Here is a 21,649-nt window from a genome sequence, read left to right on the forward strand (position 1 = left end):
ATATAATATGCTGTTTGGCTATACTTACAAATGAAACATCAAATTATTTCCTGGTACCCATTGTGTTTAAAAAAAAGACATGAAACATGTGCTTTTCAAATTGTGCATAATGCATTGACTAGGAATCCGACAATGATTCCAAAAATGAAGCAATAGCGAATAGTCAACAGTGTATCATATCACAGAAATGTTGGGCTCTATTCAGATCAATGCCTTGAAATTCCACTTCTTGTCTTGTATCTGTTAGCCACATAGCATATACACTGAAAACATTTCAAACCAGAATGGCAGCATTCAATTTAATACAATTTGTTCATTGCTTCTGCTCTCATACCAGGTGATACTGGGATGCAAAATTCACAGCGGGTTTATTTTGAAGGCGGCGTAGGTCAAGCGCAGGAGAGCGTATCAGTTAGAAACAATAAAAAAAAGACAACATTGGTGCCACTTAAAATCTCATTGATGTTATAGCAAGGAGGAAAAAAGCTGCACAACAGAGAGTCAGGATACAGCAGTGTAGCATTGGTAGTCAAACCTAGAAATGGTAGACTGTGCAGTTGTCTTTGACCTTTCTGAGAGATAAGATAATCCAGAAATAAAATATAGTAGCAAATGCTTTTGTTACACAAAAATATCCTAAAGATTGTATAATAATATGTAAATATCCATCACTGATCATACTGCAAAATCAAATGATGATAGCAATGGAAGGCAGTTTACCGACTGTATTCAATGTTAGCTCCTCTCTTATCAGAGCCTCAACAAAAGTTCCCCATCACTGACATTCGAAAATGGGATCTCAACTTTCTGGCGATCTTGGAATCTTTACTGCTAATGCAGGAGTGCAATTGCTAACTGACATGCCAGACAGTTCCATTCTCTACCAGCAGTTGTTATATCCCAGGAATCTGTGATGAAGAATAGAACTTCTATAATCATTTATTTACAGTGATGCACATTACAAAGATATACCTCCTAAACCAACAACCACAGTTTGTCTGTTCATATTTGTAGAAGCACAGCTAATGCCCACCAGCAACTTACAGTTTAATATACTTAATAAACAAATAGTCATGCTGTTGAAGCTTTTCATCTTGTACTCATCAGGACAGATGCAAGAATACCAAATAACAAAAAAGGGAGCAATAATTTATATTGCATGGGAAAAGAATGCTGATTGATTGGCAAGTTGACTCTGGTCAAGGTGTTGCTATGGAGAATGCACCAGGAACTATTGTCCCCATGTTTTTGTTAAATTAAAACAAAAAGCAGTGCCTGGACATGTCCTTTCTGTTTGCAGAGGACAGAGCCCTGCATATGAATAATATAGCGTGATTACTCTCTTTAAATAAAAATTGGATAATTGTTCAACAAAAATTTCAAAAATTAAATCAAAGACCTCAATCTTCTGTACAAAGCATATATTGTGAGATGCTGTCTCTTCTAGGACCCCTAACAATTTCTGCATGCATCTCTTAAAACAACCTGACAGTTGATGGTTTGCATCCACCCATTTAATTTGAGAGATTTTCTTTCTCTCCTGCAGCTGTTTCAAGCTAACAAAGTCAATCTGTAACTTTACTCACAAGAGTATAACTTATCCCACATGAAACAATTATTTACATAACATTCAATCAATATAGTACTTTGAGTATGCCTTATGCCGAATCTCATTTAAAATATTTGATAAATAGAATCCAATAAGCACTCCCTCCACAAGAGCCAGTGTTTCAGCGGCCAGAGTACTTTCGACACACCTTTTTAATTTCTTAGCTTCTCATGCTGAAGGGAAACATTTCCTATCTCATCCATCAGAAATATTATGAAACCAGCTGCACCAGAACATCCATCAAAAAGATTAGCATGTGAAGCATCGATAAAATGACTAGAATCATGTTCTTTGGGTCACCGAAGGATGGAAACTTACATATGCATTTATCTACATTTAAATTTCTTAATGGCAGCAGAAAAAGCTGGATATACTCAGCAGGTAAAGCAGCAGCTGTGGAGAGAGAAAAATAGATTTAACATCTCAGGTTAATGATCTTTCATCAGAACTGGGGAAAATTATAAGGGAAATGGCAAGTTCAGGACTGAATTCCTGAAGCACTTAACATGGCGTGACCAATACCTGGAATATTCTTCTGAGTAGGTTAATGGAAGCAAAAACTTGGAGTCATTCTTAAGGCAGTTAGGTACCCTAATGTGGATAAGCTGTGGCGTGCTGAACATTCATACTGTATAAGTGGAGCATATTTCCATAATCGGGAAGCTTCAATAACCAACCATCTCTTTACATTGAAATCCCAGCCGGCACCAATGTTTCGCAATTTAGGAAGGATGTGAAGGCTAGAGACGCTGCAGAAAAGATTCACAAGAATGGTTCCAGGCATGAGGGTCTTCAGTTACTTAGAAATATTGGAGAATTTGAGATTCCTCTTGGAGAAAAGAAGGTTGAGAGGAGATTTGTTAGAGGTATTCAATATCATGAGTCTGGACAGAGTAGACAAGGAGAGACTTTTCCCATGGGTGGAAGGATCGAGAACCAGGGAGCACAGATTTAAGGTAATGGGCAAAAGAAGCAATGGCGACATGAGCACAAACCTTTTCACAGAGCGAGTGGTTAGAATCTGGAATGCCCTGCCTGAGAGCGTGGTGGAAGCAGGGTCAATTGAGACTTTCAAAAGGGAATTGGATCATTATCTGATGGAGAAAAATTTGCAGGGCTACAGGGGAAAGGCATGGAGGATTAGTGGAGCACTAGTTAAATTGCTGCTTCAGAGAGCCAGCACTAGACATGATGGCAGAGTGGTCTCCTTTTGTGCTTTAACCATTTTAGGAATAAATGTCACATTATTTTAAAACCCTTGAAATTTATCCAGAACTGGCTGAGTGGCAGGAAACAGAGGGTGATGGTCGAGGGGTGTTTTTGTGACTGGATGCCTGTGTCCAGTGGGGTTACACAGGGATCGTTGTTGGGTCCCTTGCTGTTTGTGGTATATACAAACGATTTGGACTTGAATGTCGGAGGGTTGATCAGTAAGTTCGCGGATGACACGAAAATTGCTTGGTTGGTAAATACTGAGGAGGATAGCTTTAGATTACAGGAGGATATAGACGGGCTGGTCAGATGGGCTGATCAGTGGCAAATGGAATTTAATCCGGATAAGTGTGAGGTGATGCACTTGGGCAGGACAAACAAGGCACGGGAGTACAAGATGAATGGTAGGACCCTGGGAAGTACCGAGGATCAGAAGGACCTTGGTGTGTATGTCCACCAAGGCTTAAGGTAGCAGGACAGGTAGATATGGTGTTAAGAAGGCATATGGGATACTTGCCTTTATTAGCCGAGGCATAGAATATAAGAGCAGGGAGGTTATGCTGGAACTGTATAAAACACTGGTTAGGCCACAGCTAGAGTATTGTGTGCAGTTCTGGAATCCGTATTATAGAAAGGATGTGATTGCACTAGAGAGAGTACAGAGGAGATTTACCAGGATGTTGCCTGGGCTGGAGAATTTTAGTTATGAGGAGAGGTTGGATAGACTGGGGTTATTTTCCCTGGAGCAGAGGAGATTGAGATGTATAAAATTATGAGGGGCATGGATAGGGTAGACAGGAAGGAACTTTTCCCCTTGGTGGAGGGATCAATAACCAGGGGACATAGGTTTAAGGTAAGGGGCAGGAGGTTTAGAGGGGATATGAGGAAGAATTTTTTCACCCAGCGGGTGGTGGGAATCTGGAACTCACTGCCTGAAAGGGTGGTAGAGGCAGAAACACTCATAATGTTTTAAGAAGTATTTGGATGTGCACTTGCGATGCCATGGCATACAAGGCTATGGGCCTAATGCTGGAAAATGGGATTAGAATAGTTAGGTACTTGTTTGACTGGCGCAGACTCGATGGGCCGAAGGGCCTTTTTCTGTGCTGTAGACCTCTATTACCAACATCTAAATCCATGACAATGTTTCTTTTGACCCCATGCTTTAATCTCTCCCATCAGTTTTTTGCCCCTGCCAGTTTCTCTCCCAAGCTTCAATTTCTTTCCTTTCAGCTAACCCCACCTTCTGTCTTATTGTGAGCTTTGCCATAGGATATTTCCAGATGATCAAAGAACAATCAAGGGAATGAGTTTTATCAAGCAAAGAGCTGCTAATTTGAATGGTTCTGCTTCTTCACTAATTTAAAATTTGAAAATTATATGAAGGCATTTTTAAATTCAAGTTGCATCCATTTCAGTTTGAGTGGGGATGATACCAAACGCTGCAATTTTAGTATCGGTAGTTAGATTTTGCTGTCATGTGATAAGACCCTGGTTATTATATGTCATCATTTTCCTGTAGCTATGGCATTATCATAAACCAGCACAGAAATAGGTCAGTTTATGAGATTAGGAAACTTGAGGGAAAATCTTTAGACTAGCAAAGTTAATATGTGAAATCTTAATGATTTTGAACGACCTCCCTATGTGGGTATTTTTGCAGAGGCATAGCCTGTTCAATTTAAATAGGTTAAAGCCTGTGTTAAATTTGCACATACAGGAATGTAATATGGGTGTGTTAAGCTTTTGTATGTCTTCTTTGCCAACCAGGAGTTTTACTCTTTTAGAATTAGACAGAAGTAATTGCTGAAGAGATCATAACATCAGAAAATTTGCTGGGGAATCATTATTCGTTTGAAATTCAAATTTAATTAAAGGGTCTCTTCAGCAGTAGGAATGCACTGCGAATTTTGCTTAACAAAATCACCTGGACATTGACCAATAATGGGACTTTCATTCTAGAACATTGTTTGAAAATTGAGACTGATTAGACTACAGTACAGTAAAATCTTTAAAGTCCTCCTCCCCATACAAAATTGAACTGTTTTTATACTGAAAGAAATCTATTAGTAATACAGCTGTGACCCACCCCTAGAGTTGCCACAAACTTACCATCAAATGCAGACTAGATCCCTGATTAATCAGAACTCTAGACTGTTTTCTAATCAGTTCTGTGTTGCCATTAGTTTTCTGTTTTGCACTAATTAACAAAATTGTAAACAAACTCTTTATAAATGGGTTTATTAATTTATTACACAAAACGTACCGAGGAAATTGTCCCACTGTTTCCATATATTGTGTGAAACACTATTACTACTTTTTCTCAGCTATATCGTTATTACAAATGATTTGCTGACACAAAAATGCTTTTTATATCAATCTGACCCTTGCTCTGCAGAAAGTTGAAGGATGTTAAAAGCTGATTCTGCCTCCCTCCCTTTCTCGCTATGGGGATTGAAGTGAAGCCATAATGATGAATAATCAACAATAATTTACCAAACTATGGCACTTGTTCAAAGCATTTCTTTGGTATGACCAGAACTGTCTGCTAAGGTTGGAGTTTGGGCTCCATTGTTGTAGATTGCCTTTCAGATGTAACCTCTTCTGAATTAAATATGGCCACTTCAAGGTACCAAAGTAACTCAACACAGAAAGAGAATGCCCTCTTTAATTTGTCACTGACTTTAGTGATATCGGGCACAAATTAAAGATGATGATAATAGTGCTAAGTGCTTAACATGTTGACATGACATTCGTCTGTTTGCTGTCTTAATGAATCTGGTAGCTTATTTAAAATAATTAGGTTAATCCTGTCACTAAAGTTGCACACAGAGCAATGTTGTACAAATGTGTTGAGCTTCCAATCCACGTTCTACCATTATCACAAATGAAGTTTGTATACCTACTTCAGATTGGATGTATGTTGGGACCTCTCTACTCACTCAGAACCAATGAATTATGCTCGGGAACCATCCAGTGGAACAGTTTCACAATAAGAATATTTAATCAGCAGAGATACATTGAAGCTAGGGTATTCTGTAAGAGAAGATTTTAAGAAGACCATATAATCTGCCTCATCAACATTTGCAACTGAAGAAATTATCTGAAAGTCCAGCATTAAGCTGCTTCCAAATAGACTTTACTAGAGCCTGTAGGCTAGTCATGTTCCTACAAGTTTGTAGAACAAACAGATGGCTTGTCTCAGAACTATATAATGCTATCACTGACAAGGCAGTGATTAAAAAGTTCATAATGACCTGGATTACTGGTTTTTATAACATTGGAATTTTTGAAAACTTGGAAGAAAATTCATTAATTTCCACCATGTTGGCTACCCAAAACACAGACTTCCCTAATATATCTGCTCTTTACCTGCCTTTAAATGAAAATTTTAAAATGATACAACTTTTCAGTGACGGCGTTGCTTCATCAACCGTGTCAAATATGCATGCATCTGTCTATAAACCCAATATAAACATCTTGATCTAACACGAGAACATCAAATTATTGGCCGTGACTGATTACAGCCCAAGAACCTCAGATTGTTCAATTCTATTTGCATTTGTTTCTTGCTACGATCTCCGTAAAGACTGATTTAAACTTCCAGTTAATAATTGAAAGGATGACACAAGGTTTCACATTTTAAAACTTATGCTGTAACATTATTGACTGAACCCTATTTTCTTTTTGTAGGCAAATTATACTTTAAACCACATAAGGAATACCTTCTTCTTGTTCTTAGCCCAACTGAAAAAAACACACTCCATAAGTATACTCTACACTGTCCTTTACATAGACATTCAATTTTCCCAGAATCAATCCCAAGTGCTTTATGGCTCCCTGGAGTTTATCCCTGGCATTTACTTTTCCTAGCCTGGTAACTTGCAATCTTAGAGATGTCTTTCACAGTGAGGTTTTCTTTTCCCAGAGACACTCCCTGTAGCCCAAGCTAGATGACTCTCCCAGCCTCATTTTAACTTCCCATGAATTTGACCTTTTCCACCCAACCGCTAGCTTCCAACCTCATTCCTGCACAGTGAACCATAGAAACTTTTTGGTTCCTAGCTGCTCCCTCTCTCCTGGATCCAGAATGGGTCACATGACCCTCTTCATTTTACCCTAAATTTGAAATTACAGTCCCAAAACATAATCTTATAAATCTCATAAATGTAACACCTGCCCCCTAAAGAATGAAAAGTCACCACCATAGTGATGGGTTTCATAGGCGTCATCCAAAATATACCAACTTATAACTATTTTAACAATTAACTTAGTACAAGTAACATTCTTCCTGCACACTGTCACATTTTATCATTAAACAGTCCATCTTGGTAGCATCACGATGTTTAACCTGTATTAGTCAAATTCTTATAACAGCTAAGATTCCTTTTACGGCAATTCTTAAAATCCCTCTTATGTGACTGAGAAATGGTTTCATTGCTAACGGCTCCTTTCTCATGAGGATTAAAGTTCACATTATTTCCATGTCCTTGGTTAAAAGATGGCACAATTAATTCAGTTTGGGAAATTTTGTCAAGAACAATATTGATGACTTCTGATAGTCCTCCTGGCTTTTACATCCCAGCCGTGTAAATTGTAAACACAGAAGAAATTCTCTGTCATAATGCTTTTTATCCGCTGGATTCAGTATTTCCTTTGGTTCTTCTTTAAAACCTGATCTTACATTGTCATCAGGGCGCTGACTTTTTAAACTACATCTTTGGATCAGCCCGTTCAGATTTCACTTTCTGATCTCTATTCTCGTTCAGAGGTATAGGTTCAATAATGTCCAAATTTGAAAAAAAAATGTTTTAGTTAGCCAACCATCCGAGTCACCTTTCTTCTGTTTAAATGCAGAATTATAGTTCTCCTTCATTGCTTCCAGAATTTTGTTGAGGTTATGTTTATGTTTTGATTTTTAAAAAATCCTGAAACTCTTTTTTAAATTATCTCTTGCAGTTTTCTTCATTCTTTCTGTTTCACGTCTTCCCATTCAAAACGAGCTTTGTCCCATTCCTTCCGAGCAAGAGCCACAGCTTCTTCATTTTGAAATCCTATTTTCAATCTTAAAACTTTAATACGGCCCCGTAATTCCACTGCATCAGCATTAGCTACAAACAAGCCCTTTTGCTTCAATGCACTGCCTTTCTTTGGTCCTCCATTAGTCTGGAATTTTGCTGCTGTATTCTGTTTTAACACCTGTGGTTTAGAATCTGAAGACAAGTTTAATTGAGACAGATTCAGTTTGTTTGCATTTGATTTTAACTTTCTGTTGCCAGTTGGAGGTTTCAAGGGCTCTTTACTCTCAGAAGCCTGAGCTTTTGATTCTTTGGACACGTCTTTAGTCAAAGCAGTACTTTCTAAGGCAAGATTACAAATAGTTCCTGATTTCTTTAGTATATTGTCAGTTTCAATGGACTTGTTTATCATCCCTGGTGATGGTAGCACTCTATCTCCCACGAGGTCATTTCCAAGTATGAAATCGACATTATCAGTAGGCAATTTAGACGTCACTCCAACAATAACAGACTCATTGACCAAAGCACAGTTTAAATTCGCTCTATACAATAGAACAAGTAAACAGTTTCGATCAATGCCCTGTAGTGATACGTTTTCATATAGTGAATTCTTTGGAGAGAAATCCACACCTTTTGTTAACTTTAAGCTCTGAGCTGACCCCGTATATCAAAGGATGATGATCTTTTAAGCCCCTTTATCAGACAAAACCAGAGTTACTTCACCTTCAAATATAAAACTCCCATAATATTTTATGTTCTGATTTGTACCCACTCTATATACATTAGATGGTTTTCGTTTGTCACAAGGTTCATTCACTTTTACAGCAACGTCTGGAGAAACATTAGATACCTTCATAAAAGCTACCGGTTTCACCTTCAACTTCCAGCAGTTGACTTTCGCATGCCCTGTTTTATGGCAAAAGTAACATGCTGGTCTCCTTTATATTTATCTCCCACATTATCTCTTTCACAACATTGAGAAGTATCTTTTTATTTTCATGATAATTAGTGTTCCGTTCATTATTTACTCATTTCTCTCCAGTTTCAGTGTGTGTTTGCAAACAATGGCTTGCTGCCATCTAGGTATTAATGGGAAAATTTGTAACTATCATCCAACACTGCAGCTTCCCTTATTTTAGAGACTTTATGGTGGGCTGGGGGGGGGGACTTGATGCCAAAAGGAATGTCTTGTCTTTCATCCGCCCTTGTTCTGAGGGTTGACTGCACTATGAACAATCTTTCTCCGCTGATTTCTATTCTCCCCTGCCCTCAATGCCTGTCCCATAGAGAGGCCAGTCCATGTTCTGACATTATCCATCCATGCCATCTTGGGTCTTGTGTACGTTTTTCAGGTGTTTTGCCTTGCATTGTGTCTTTTTTCCCCAAACAGTCCCCTCATATTCGCATCACTTGTCCAAAATATGTGAGCTTCCATGATATCAGTGCCTCAAACAAGTTCCTCTTAACACCAGCTCTCTCGAGCACCCATACATTTGTCTGCTTAACCATCCATGTCATACGTAATACTCTTTCATTTCAAATACTCTTTCATTTCAAATACTCTTTCATTTCAAATACTCTTTCATTTCAAATACTCTTTCATTTCAAATACTCTTTCATTTCAAATACTCTTATTCGAGCCTCATCACTCTTCTTGATGGTCCAACTTTCACAGCCATACGTTGTCAACAGCCACACAAGGGCTTTCAGAAGACATTTTTGTTGTAATTGAAATACTGTGGCTACTCCATACTCTTTTAAGTGAGTTCACAATGCCATGACCCTTAAGTCTAGCCTGAATTCCTTTGGTAGACTGTGTATCTTCATGATGAGTGACCCAAGATAGCAAAAGGTATCAACCTGTTCAAGTTGAACTCCGTTAATCAGAATCTTGCAGGTCTTTCCATCCATCCCCATCACCTTTTTCTTGTCGACATTGACCAGGGGACTGTATTTTCAGTTAACTTGATTAAGATGATCCACCAACTCCTGTAGCTCCTCCAAAAGGAACACTATTTATAAATTCTTCCGTTAACAATCCTCTCTAAGATTTTCAAAATCCTGTTCCAACTTCATCACCCTATCCATCCATCAAATACCGTTCTTTTTTTCCTTAGCAAAGTCTGATTCTGTCTCTTCCTCAGGTTTCTAAATTTTTGTCTTTAAGCTTCTGAACCAGTTCTTGTGCATTAAGTACAGCAGTCTTAACTGTCTGCAGACTGTTCATCTAAAAGCATTGAATATACCTCCAATGATTTTCCTACCACAACACTTTGTAATAGAATTGTCCAAATTTCTTGTGGCCACTGTAACTTCATAGCAATTTTCTCAAACGAGACAAAATACATCTCAACTTCTTCCTCACTGAATTTAGACACCAGGCGGTTATTCCTTGCTAGTCAAAACAAGTTAAATCTGATGCATCGTCAAATCAGCCTGTTACCACCAGTTAACATAATCAAAGCCTTTCTCTGTCCATTTCCTGGCTTTCCTCTCTCCTTGTACCTCTGTCTTTTTCTCTATTCCTTTCCTCTCTTTCTAATTTTTTCTCTGTGGAAATCATTTCAAGATTTTTCATTTCCCTTTCTTTCTCGAACTCAAATTTTTGCTTTTCTGTATCTCTTTTCAATTCGAGTTGGCCCATTTATAACTGAATCCTAGCCAACTCAATTGCATTTATCTGGATTAACTTTTTCTTAAGATTCAAGTGTTGAACCAATACTTCAACTATTTCTGACTTTGTAGTGACTCCTTTTAACTCTCTTTCCAACTTTCTTGCCACTGCTTTTAAATTAACCTTTCTGTTGCAAGGTACTCAAAGGCAAATCCTCTCTTTTGAGAAAAATTTCTGCACTAGACATAGCCATTTTTATCTTTTCAATAATTACAGCAAATGTCCCTGTGAAATCTTATTTGTTTAAAGCCTGACCAGTGTACGTGTCTCAGCCTGTGGATTCAAAATCCTGCAAAGAAGCCCCAATTTGTTACAATTTCCATGGAGAAGGATAACTTTAAAAAAAACAAACGTGAGCTAATAGCTGAAAGAATGACACTACAACATGCCACATTTTAAAACTTTTACTTAACAAATGACGGAAAAAACATGGTTGACTAAACACTATTTTCTTTTTGTGGGCAGCTTATACTTTAACCACAGGAAGGAATGCCCCCTTCTTATTCTTAGGCCAATCAAAATAAACACACTCCACACATATACTTTACACTGCCCTTTATGTAGAGAGTGAGAATGGGGAATTAATAATGGGATATAAGGAATTTGTAGAAGCATTGGACAGATATTTTGTGCCTGTCCTCACTGTAGAAGAAACAAGCAACATCCCAGAAAAACTTGTAAATCAAGAGATGAAAGGGAGGGAGGAACTCAAAACAATTACAATCACCAGGGAAAGGGTACTGAAGACTATTACGACTAAAGTCTGACAAATTCCCAGGTCCTGATGGACTCCATCCTAGGGTCTTAAAAGAAATGGCTGCAGCAATAGTAGATGCATTGGTTGTAATTTTCCAAAATCTCTAGATTCTGGAAAGGTCCCATCAGTTTGGAAAATAGTTATGTAACTCCTCTGTACAAAAAAGGAGGGAGATGGAAAGCAGGAAACTCCAGGCCAGTTAGCCTAACATCTGTCATAGGGAAAATGCTAGAATCTATTACTAAGGAGATTATGAAAAATCTTATTACAACCAGGCAGAGTCAGCATGGTTTTGTGAAGGGGAGACAGTGTTTGACTAATTTATTAGAGTACTTTGTGGAAGTAGCAAGGAATGTGCCTAAAGGGGAACCTGTAAATAGGGTGTACTTGGATTTCCAAAAGGCATTTGATAAGGTGCCACATCAAAGTTTACTACACAGGATAAGATTACATGGTGTAAGGGTTAACATGGACAAAGGATTGGTTAAGAAGCAGAGTCGGTGTAAATGGGTCAGTTTGGATTAGCAAATTAGTGGAGTGCTGCAGTGATCAAGGCTGGACCCTCAACCATTTACAATCTATATTAATGGCCCAGATGAAGGCACAGAATGTATGGTTGCTAAATTTGCTGATAACACAAAAATAGGTAGACGAGTAGGTTGTGAAGAGGACATAAGTATGCAGAAGGATATAGATAAGTTAAGTGAGTGGACAGAAATTCAGTAGATGGAGTATAATGTGGGAAAATGTGACCTGTCCACTTTGACAGGAAGAATAGAAAAGCAGTATATTACTTAAATGGAGAGAGATCGCAGAACTCTGCGATGCAGAGGGATCTGGGTGTCCTGGTACGTGAATCGCAAAAAGTTGGCATGTAGGTACAGCAAGTGATTAGGAAGGCAAATAGGATGTTGGTGTTTATTGAAAGGGGAATCAAGTATAAAAGTGGGGATGTTTTGTTACAGTTGTACAGGGGGTTGGAAAGACCACATCTGGAGTATTGTGTACAGTTTTGGTTTCCTTACTTAAGAAAGGATATAATTGCCTTAGAAGCAGGTCAGAGAAGGCTCACTCGACTGATCCCTGGGATGAAGGACTTATCTTATGAGGAAAGGTTGGACAGATTGGGCCTGTATCTATTGGAATTTAGAAGAATGGGATGTGATCTTACTGAAACATATAAGATCCTGAGGGGACTTGATAGGGTAGCTACTGGGGGGGTGTTTCCACTTGTGGGAAAGACTAGAATTACGGGTCGCAGATTAAAACCAAGGGGCCTCCCATTTAAGATAGAGATGAAGAGAATTTTTTTTCTCTGAGGGTCCCATTAGTTTGTGGAACTATCTTCTCCAGAAAGCAGTAGAGGCAGGGTTGCTGAATATTTTTAAGGCTGAGTTAGATTCTTAATTAAAAGGGAGTCGGAGGTTATAGGGGGTAGACAGGAAAGTGGAGCTGAGGCCACAATTAGATCCTCTCAAATGGTGGAGCAGGCTCAAGGGGCTGAATGGCATACCTCTGCTTCTAATTCATATGTTCGTATGGCATTCAATTTTTCCAAGAATCAATCAGAAGTTATTTCTGTTTTTTTTCCTCAGCCTTGTAGCTTGCTATCTTAGAACTGTCTATTATTGTAAGATTTTCTTTCTCGGAGACTCTCCCTCTAGCCCAAGCTCGGCAACTCTTCCAGCCTCGTTTCAAATCCCCTTGAATTTGATCTTTTCCACCAAAGCACGATCTCCCATGCACTTTCCTACATGATGAACTGTAGAAACCTTTTGGTTTTTAGCTGCTTCCTCTCTCCTGGATCCAGGCAGACTTCAGAACATGTCACATGACCCCCCCCCCCGCCTTCATTTTATCATAATTTAAAAATACAGCCCCAAAACAACATCTTTTAAATCTGATAATTATAACATTCTGGTTAGCCAGTTTGTTCTGTTTGCCCTATTTGCATTTTGTGGTCCGTTCAGTGCCGAACAAGCTATTCATAGTTGCCTCATTACTATATAAATTCAAAATTGACGTTGGTTAGTATCTACATTTTAAGATGCCTATAAAGCAATGGAAATGTCAATTCCAATTTAATATATAATCCCCAAAGTACCATGGTATGAAACTGTGACCCACAAAGACAAAACGTTTGTGCAATTTTGGTCTAAAGAGCCAATCAACTATTGTTTGACTTGAATTGGAGGTTGCACCCTATTTATACCCAATTTAGGATTTTTTACTTCTGAATAAGTCCTTCCACAAATTATATATATTCCTTACTTGCCTCCCCTGTGGCCATTCAATTCCTTGTATTCTTGCATTCGAGTGTGTTGGCTGCCCTTGTGGTAGTAGGGATAAAAACGGATTTGGATCCACCATCAAAAACATCAATTGAAGATTTCATCTCATGAGACAGAAAGCTGTCACGATTAGGGGAAGTTTGGGCCTTGATGCTCACCTGTGTTCAGTATCACCTGGTGTGGCTCAGGAGCCCCATTCTGGCATTGCATTCTCTGCTGCATTTGCTGCAGAGGAAGACAGTGGGCTGAGAGGCTGCACAATTCACAGGTCTCTGTTTTCTCTGGGCTCTCTCCTCAGCCAGTACAACTTTTTATTTCTGCCCACCTTTTCCAATGCCCTTCCAAACAGTCAGCCTCCAGTCAGTAACCTTCTCCTAATTGTCAGCGTCAATGTGTGCCATCTGCCTATCTCACTTGTAGGTGCCCTAGTAGCAGCAGTCTGGACGCCAGTTCACCGTGCAGTAGGTCTTTTTGTATATGGCCATCATCCATCCGATGAACATGGCTGAGCTAATGCAGACTTTGGCTTTTAGCTGGTTTAACAATGAGTGTGTGCTGATAGAATTAGCATACTCCAGGATCTCTGAGTTTGTGACCTAGTCCTGCCAAGAGAGGTTGAGGATAAGTCTGAAACAGCAAAGGTAGAAACTGTAATGGATTGTGCTGAGGATGCAGGCTTGGTAGACTAGCAGTTTGATGTTCTCCATCAGACTGCTGTTGTTCCACAGTCTATTACTCAGACATAACAGATGCAGCTTTTGCAATGCATGTGTTGATTTCAGCATCAAGTGACAGATTGCTGGTGATTGTGGAGCCTAGATATGTGAAGCTATCAACAACCTTCAGTGTCACATTGTCAGTGCCGATAGATGGAAGTATTGCAACATCCTGAAGTTTTCCTGATGCTCTGTCAAGTCAAATTCTTTATAGGCAGGAGAGAGTTTGTCCATTTGCTGCTGAATGTGCTTCTTGGTATGGAATGCTAGTGCGATACCATCAGCATAGAGCAACTCTCTGATGATCCCCTAATGATTAAAGGAGGACTCCAGTTTGACCCAGTCTGTGTTGATTCAGCCTGTTTCACTGCTATGGAGGCAAAGATGTTACAAGTTGAATCAGTTGGGAAAGCTATCAGCCAAACTGTTCAGCTCCTGCTGAATGTTTGCATATGTGGACATTGTAATGACAGAATCTGGTTCAGCTGTAATGCTTAGTCATTGTCAATGTTCACACATGGATATTGGCCACTTGGGGAAGAATGCTATCAATGCCTGTGGACAAAAAGTCAAGACCTTCAGGAGAGGATGAGGAAGGTACAGTTGACATGGAATACAATATCAGTTAGAGCATAGTGAAACCTGTAATGTAAAATAATGGTTATCTACAACAGCAGACAAATCTGGTTGATATTTGGGCCTAGTTTGGAAATCCAGCTTGACAACCAAATGCCCTAATATGTCACATGGCTTAATCTATAGGCAAATTGTTCAGCCATCCCAAGAGCCCTAACTCTATATGTTTGTATCCAATGATCCCTGTCTACATTTCCTTTGCTATCTTCAGTATTGTAGGCACCCTCTGCCTCGCTCTGCATGGCTACCTTTTCCTGTGTTTTCTAAATTGCAGTTGTATTGAAAATAATAGCCTAAATTCTAATTTTGTGATGTACACAACTGTTAATAAACATCAAATTATTTTGCTTTGTTAAGTTGCCATTAAGTTTATAAGATTTTTTTTTCTGCTGTTCTGCTTTTTGTTCCTTTTTTCAGTTCTTTATAACATTTCCATCATTTCCTTCAGGGGAAAAAATATAGTTAATATAAGTGTTTGATTTAAGAGATGGAAAGTATGCACTGATACTTTCCATTTTAATTTCAAAATGTTGAATTATTTCCTGAATCTTTTGCATCATCTTGTAACAATTCAAAAAGTGCATTATGTATTTTTGCTTAGGATAATTTGGCATAATAATTGCACTGAATTGTATATTATTATTCTGTTAAATATCAGTAAGAATATAAATGTTTTATGCTCATCACTTGAAAAGGCTGCTTTCAATAAGCATATGAAAAGTAATTGAGATTAAATACCAAGTTGGCACTTATTTGTAATCAGCATTAGATCTGTTTAATCTAATGTGATGCCACTTATTTTTTATTTTAAACTAGTGAAAGAAATGTGTGTAGTCTTGATTGTTTTCACTATTATTCTATTTAGGCACATGGCCACACATTCACCACAAAAAACACATAAGTGCACCTACTGTGAAAAAATGTTCCACCGGAAAGACCATCTGAAGAACCACCTTCAGACACATGATCCAAATAAAGAGGCATTCAAGTGCGAAGAATGTGGCAAAAACTACAACACCAAGTTGGGCTACAAGCGTCACCTAGCGCTGCATGCTGCTACCAGTGGTGACCTGACCTGCAAAGTGTGCCTTCAGACATTTGAGAGCACAGAGGTTCTGCTCGAGCACCTGAAGACACATTCAGGCAAGTCATCAAGTGGAGTCAAGGAAAAAAAGCACCAGTGTGATCACTGTGACCGACGGTTCTACACTCGGAAAGATGTTCGGAGACATATGGTAGTCCACACAGGCAGGAAAGACTTCCTTTGTCAGTATTGTGCTCAGAGATTTGGCAGAAAGGATCACCTGACGAGACATATGAAGAAGAGTCATTCGCAGGAATTGTTGAAAATTAAGACTGAACCATCCGATATGATGGGTCTGCTTCACCCCAGTCCACCCATAACAGTGAAGGAAGAACTTAGTCCAATGATGTGCATGGCTTCTAAGGAGACAGTAGGTAAGCCATTTACTAGTTTGCCGATGAGCATTTACAGTCCACACATTCAAGCCATGACAAATTCAGGATCATCACATAGTCTGGTTGCTAGTTCTCTAGCTATGGGAATGGGTTGCCAAATGGAGTCCCCATCCTCAATTCATTCAGCACCCCCTCAACCCCCTTCTAAGTATCAGCTTGGATCTACCTCATATGCCACTGGCTTGCCTGAGAAGCCAACGGAAAGTTACTTAATGGACTTGCACAGCAGTTTGCCACTTTCATCCCATGAATCTCAGTCTTCACCAGCTAAAGTAGGCTTAGATTCGCAAACTGGCCCTCTGGATGACATTTCTGGTGAACATTTGCTTTCCAAAAGCTCTGCTACAATTAATGAATCCCTCTGTACAGCAAACATGGACTTTTCACATTTACTGAGCTTCTTACCACTGAACCACCCTACGTACAATCCACCTGTTTCAGCAGGAGGGCTGGTAATGGGCTATGCGCAAAATGAGCCTCAGTCCCTACTTACCTCTCTTCAGCCTCAGCTGCAGGACTCCCAAGGATCTGGAAATGGCCTGAACCTTGGGCCTCTTCACCCATTGTCTCCAGTGTTTACCACCAGTCTGAGCACGACAACATTGCCACGTTTCCACCAGGCTTTCCAGTGAACTGCTGTTGCATCTTTTATTCAATAAATCTGTGCTTGGAGTGGAATTTAATGAAGCGCACAAGGCTTTCTCAAAGGACTCAAAGGAAGCTAAAGCTTTGAAGAAGCTTTTATAAGGCAATTTCCGTTATTCAGTTTAATCCATAACATGGAGGGTTTTTTAAAAATCTATTAGCAACTGACGAGGCATTTACAAACAATGAGCCTTTTGCTTTCTACACTCTAACATGGATACAAATCCACATGAGGGCTGAACATATCAGAATTCTGAGAAGTGGATGAGTTTTAATGTGAAAATTACTCCCCAGATAGCTACATATTTCATATGTTTTTAACAAACATGGAGACCTGTTACGATTGAGAAGTTACTTCATGAGCTAAACGTCAAATAGAATTACAGGGAAAAATTAGTGAAGGATGGGAAAAAAATAATATAGTTGTTATAGCATTATGCAACGTGTATTAACCTCTGCTTTGTCTGTCCAAATTGAGTTTTAAAACAATATTTTGTCGCACACACAGGTCTCTGCATGAAACAAAAGTTGCACAGTGAAATAGACTTAAGTTATGCTCGCAATGTGAGTTGTGCCCAGTCAATTGCCCTCTTGAAAATAAAGTATTGGCTTATTTCATTGTTAAAATACCCTTAGTTTCCTAAAAAGTCAGACATTTTGAGAGAACCGGGAAGATAATATGTGCCAGAAAGCATTGCCCCTGCATAATTGTTCGAAGAGCAGAGCCTAGAAATTACTGTTTATAGTGTTGGTAGGCAAATGCTTAGCATGTTCATATGACTTTCCCTCTTTGTTATTTTAATGGTGGCATTAACCCATTTTAAGTAACCTGGTAAATACAGGTTAAAATAGAAAAAAAAATATCAGTGAACACTAAGTTGTGAATGTTGGCAACAGTAATTTCTAGCCTTTCATTTCTTTCTGTTATAGCATTATTTGTCATACTGGGGTGTACGAAAGTTTTCATCTTACTAGGAATGATCCCTATTTATTTCCTTAATTGCAAAGCAGCTGCTTCATTTTACTCATTAATTTTTCTCATAAGGGTAGATATCATCTATTTATGATCAATTACTTCGATCCATGGTTCATACATTAAGTTATTTTACTGCGGTGTGCAGAGCCCATACAACAATCTGCTTATGAAAGATTTTGAACATTAACAGTGGCTCATTTACAGCAAAGCTTAAATGTTGCAACATGTTGAAAAATGAGCAGTTTAAATTTTACTGCTGATTTATCTAGCATACAGATTAAGCACCTCAATGACTTTGTTCAGTACTAGATCCAGGAGCACCTTGTTCGTGTTCCCTGTAAGTATTGTAAATGCATTTCTCACTATAGGTAACATTGGCAAACAGTGTTGAAAGAGAAACAGCCTAAAGCAAGGTAGACTTGAACATTAGTTCGTAACAAAGGTACATAATTGCACAAAAATAATCACAGCCAATTGATCAAAGTTAGCTTGAAGCACATCTTTGCAGGTGTCTGGCTCTATTTTACTTAACTATTGCATAATTATTCTTTGCTTCCAGATTTATGGCACACTTAAAACTTAGCAATAAAATTCAATGTCATGATAGCCAGTATGTAAATGTGTGATGCAGTTTTCCTTCCAACACTAATTTTGCTTTAAGAAAAAATCAGCTTTAAAAAGAAACACTGAACACACTCAGTTCTCAGCTTAATGGGGAGATATTGTGGCTTAATTATAATGCAATTGCTTCTGATATTTTAATCATCCTGCCTTTTACATCTGAGTAATAATCCTAAATTTTGTTTTGTGTATTCATTTAAACCCCAAACGTATCCTCAAGAAATGGAAAGACATTATGATATACATCTGTGTATAATACTATAATGCATATTTTAGAAGATTTAGCTCCAAATTAAGTAGTTAAAACACATCAAACTAATTAAATTCTTAACCAGCGTCTGCAAGAAGTGCATTCTTGTCTTGTAGACGTAGTAACCTTAAAATCCATTGAGTATCACTAGACTTTTATTGTAGTGAATATTTACTTTGAAAATATTGTACCTTTCCTTGTATTTAGGAGCTGTGAGACCTAGAAAGGATACAGAACAGGGTGTTTGATTTAAGAATACCCTGATTATATTAAGTCAGGGTTTCAGCAAGAAAGATTTTTATGTTATGCTTGTGTTTTAATGTAAAGATTTTAGTTCTGTTACCGTTTTTCCTCTCCTGACAGTGCCTTATTCTGGCCACCAGAGGCTTTGAGCTATTTGAATCCTTATTTCACAGTTCTCTGAGCAGGAACTCACAAAGACACAACACATCACCTCATGCATGCTTCTTGCTCTAAGCCTAGGAGAAAACCAAACCTGCCTTACAGCGAATGTGGACACAACTTCACCTCTGGTACAGAATCAACATCAGGAAAATCCTTTGCTGTCGATTCACAATAAGCTAGTTCTGAATAACATAACAAAACACAATTTAAAAAAAGAACTCTTGCAAATCAACCATATCTATATTTTAATATATAAAAACTTATTTTTATGAAATTAGGGAATGATTAATATCACTGCCAAATTGCTATATTGCAGAATTTTAATGGCATTCCTCTCGTAGCTAAGAGAGTTTTTTTTTGAAAACTGAAATTGTGACAGCAATATTTATAATGTGGCATTACTAAACATTGTATTCTAAATATTTTAGTGGATTTCCTCAGTTCACTAATTTGGGAGGAAATTAAAATGTGGATTATTGTGGTACCAATTGGAAAATTATTAATTACTTCCACGTTCCATTCTGCCCTGCAACAAAAGGAAATATTTTCTATCACGGCTGTCTTGGAAGCAAATGAGTGAGGGCAACTCTCTATTACCTGTGGACAGACATTTTCCTAGTTAAACTTAAAATTCTTTGGCCTAAGGCCAAAATGACAAAATCAATTTATTCTCACAGGTGAACAACTGCACAGTGATCAAGTACACATTTTTCAATGAACTTTAATTGCTGTATTCATTGTAAGGCTAATAGTTCCTCTTACGGCTGGTTAACTCACTATGTTCTAGCACTTTCAGAAACCTTTATAGGAGAGTATCTCTTCACCATAAACTGGTAATGAATCTTTTATAAAATTAAGTGCCATTAGATTTTTGTTAGATGTATTAGTATATACTTATGATAAAAGAGCATTACAGTGTTTTGTATTACTACCATTCAGCTGCTCTGTGTTGTACTTTAATACGTAGGATGTCTGATGTATAAATCAACTTAATGTAAAAACCACAATTACTCTCAAAGCTTTTTCTTTCTCGTTTAATTCTGAGTGCTGGAATCTCCAGTTGATTCCATTAATGCTGAAAATCTGCATCAGCATTCAAAGAGTTACAAACTGTATTTGCGAGTTGTACATGTTACATCTCTCTTCACTGTATGTTAACAAATGTTTACCAATGATTTATACATCAGATGGCCAATAGTCAGTGTGCTTCCATAGTTGCACAATTTCTCTGTATTTTGTAAACTCTTTACAATTAAAAGTGTCATGTTCTATGTTTGTACTGATATTTTAGGACTGAATGAAAGCAGATCAAGGTAAAGTAATTTGCCCACTTTATATTTTTTTCAAAAGTAAAGAAAGTTCATAGACTTGGGGAATGGAGGTACAATCAACATAATGGTGTTTGCTGGATTGTTCCGCAGTGGATGACCGAAGACTGAAAACAGTTTTGCTTCTTCACAAATCACTAAATACTGCTCAGATGGTTTTCCTCTCTCAAACTTCCAAGTGCCAAGCTTCATCCAGGACTAAAGTGAATGTGTAAAACACTTAATGCATAGAATCCATATAAAGTGTCAATAGATTATTAGTAATAGATAGTGAAAAGTTATTGCAGTTGGAAAAACTGCAGGCAATTTCTGTCCTTTATACATTGTGTAGTAAATAGTATTTTTTCCTGCATTTTGTTTTTAAATACTGCATTCTGTCACAACAGGGTGCTTATTGCATATGGTAATCATTATTTTTATATAGCATTTTATTTACATACTACTGGTATTTGTACAAAATGTATTTCAGGTAAAGAGCAACATAATCACATATTTTTACATGAGTGTTTTATCAGGTTTCATTTACAATCTGTTGCTGCAGTTGAATTTGTTGGACATTTGTAATGGTAGATCCAAAGAATTATTTCGGCAAACATATTTACTTTATTGTACATTATACTTTGACTGCTACCATGTTACTTTTGAGCAATTAAACTATGGAGCTTGAATTGCTAAATGTTCATTATTTTCATCTGAATCCAACACATTTTAATGAGAAGGCAAAAACATCATTTCATGAGGAAAGTGCTGCGTGAAATATTAACACGAAGACTTATTGTTTTACAGTTTTAGTAAAGGAAGGGAACTATCCAGTAAGATTAATGAATTTAAAGTGACTTTTTAAAAATTCCTACTGGAAGCTTTCTTTTGTGTAGAACCCCTAGCTTCACTGCTGAACCTGTCACACTTGCACGTTTGCCTGCCTTTCATTCACCTGTTTGATGCAAAACCCCTTTAGCTGCATTCAGAAAGATCCATCGTGTCTAATTGTGGATTATTGTAAGAACTGAGGCAAACATCTGTTTTTGTTCA

The 21,649-nt window shown here is 38.0% G+C and overlaps 1 protein-coding gene across 8 annotated transcripts in view; it reads left to right on the forward strand.

The window, feature by feature from the left end:
• plagl2 (pleiomorphic adenoma gene-like 2) overlaps positions 1-21,285 on the forward strand; it is a 147,594-nt gene extending 126,309 nt beyond the window's left edge. For all 8 annotated transcript variants that reach the window (XM_078555155.1, XM_078555154.1, XM_078555152.1 and 5 more), the window contains one exon: positions 15,779-21,285. In XM_078555155.1, the coding sequence (XP_078411281.1) occupies positions 15,779-17,024 (1,246 nt within the window). In that variant the 3' untranslated portion in view covers positions 17,025-21,285. The remainder of the gene's footprint in view (positions 1-15,778) is intronic.
• The last annotated feature ends 364 nt before the right edge of the window (positions 21,286-21,649 follow it).

The sequence above is a fragment of the Cetorhinus maximus genome, chromosome 13 (genome assembly GCF_964194155.1).
Source record: "Cetorhinus maximus chromosome 13, sCetMax3.hap1.1, whole genome shotgun sequence".
NCBI lineage: Eukaryota > Metazoa > Chordata > Chondrichthyes > Lamniformes > Cetorhinidae > Cetorhinus > Cetorhinus maximus.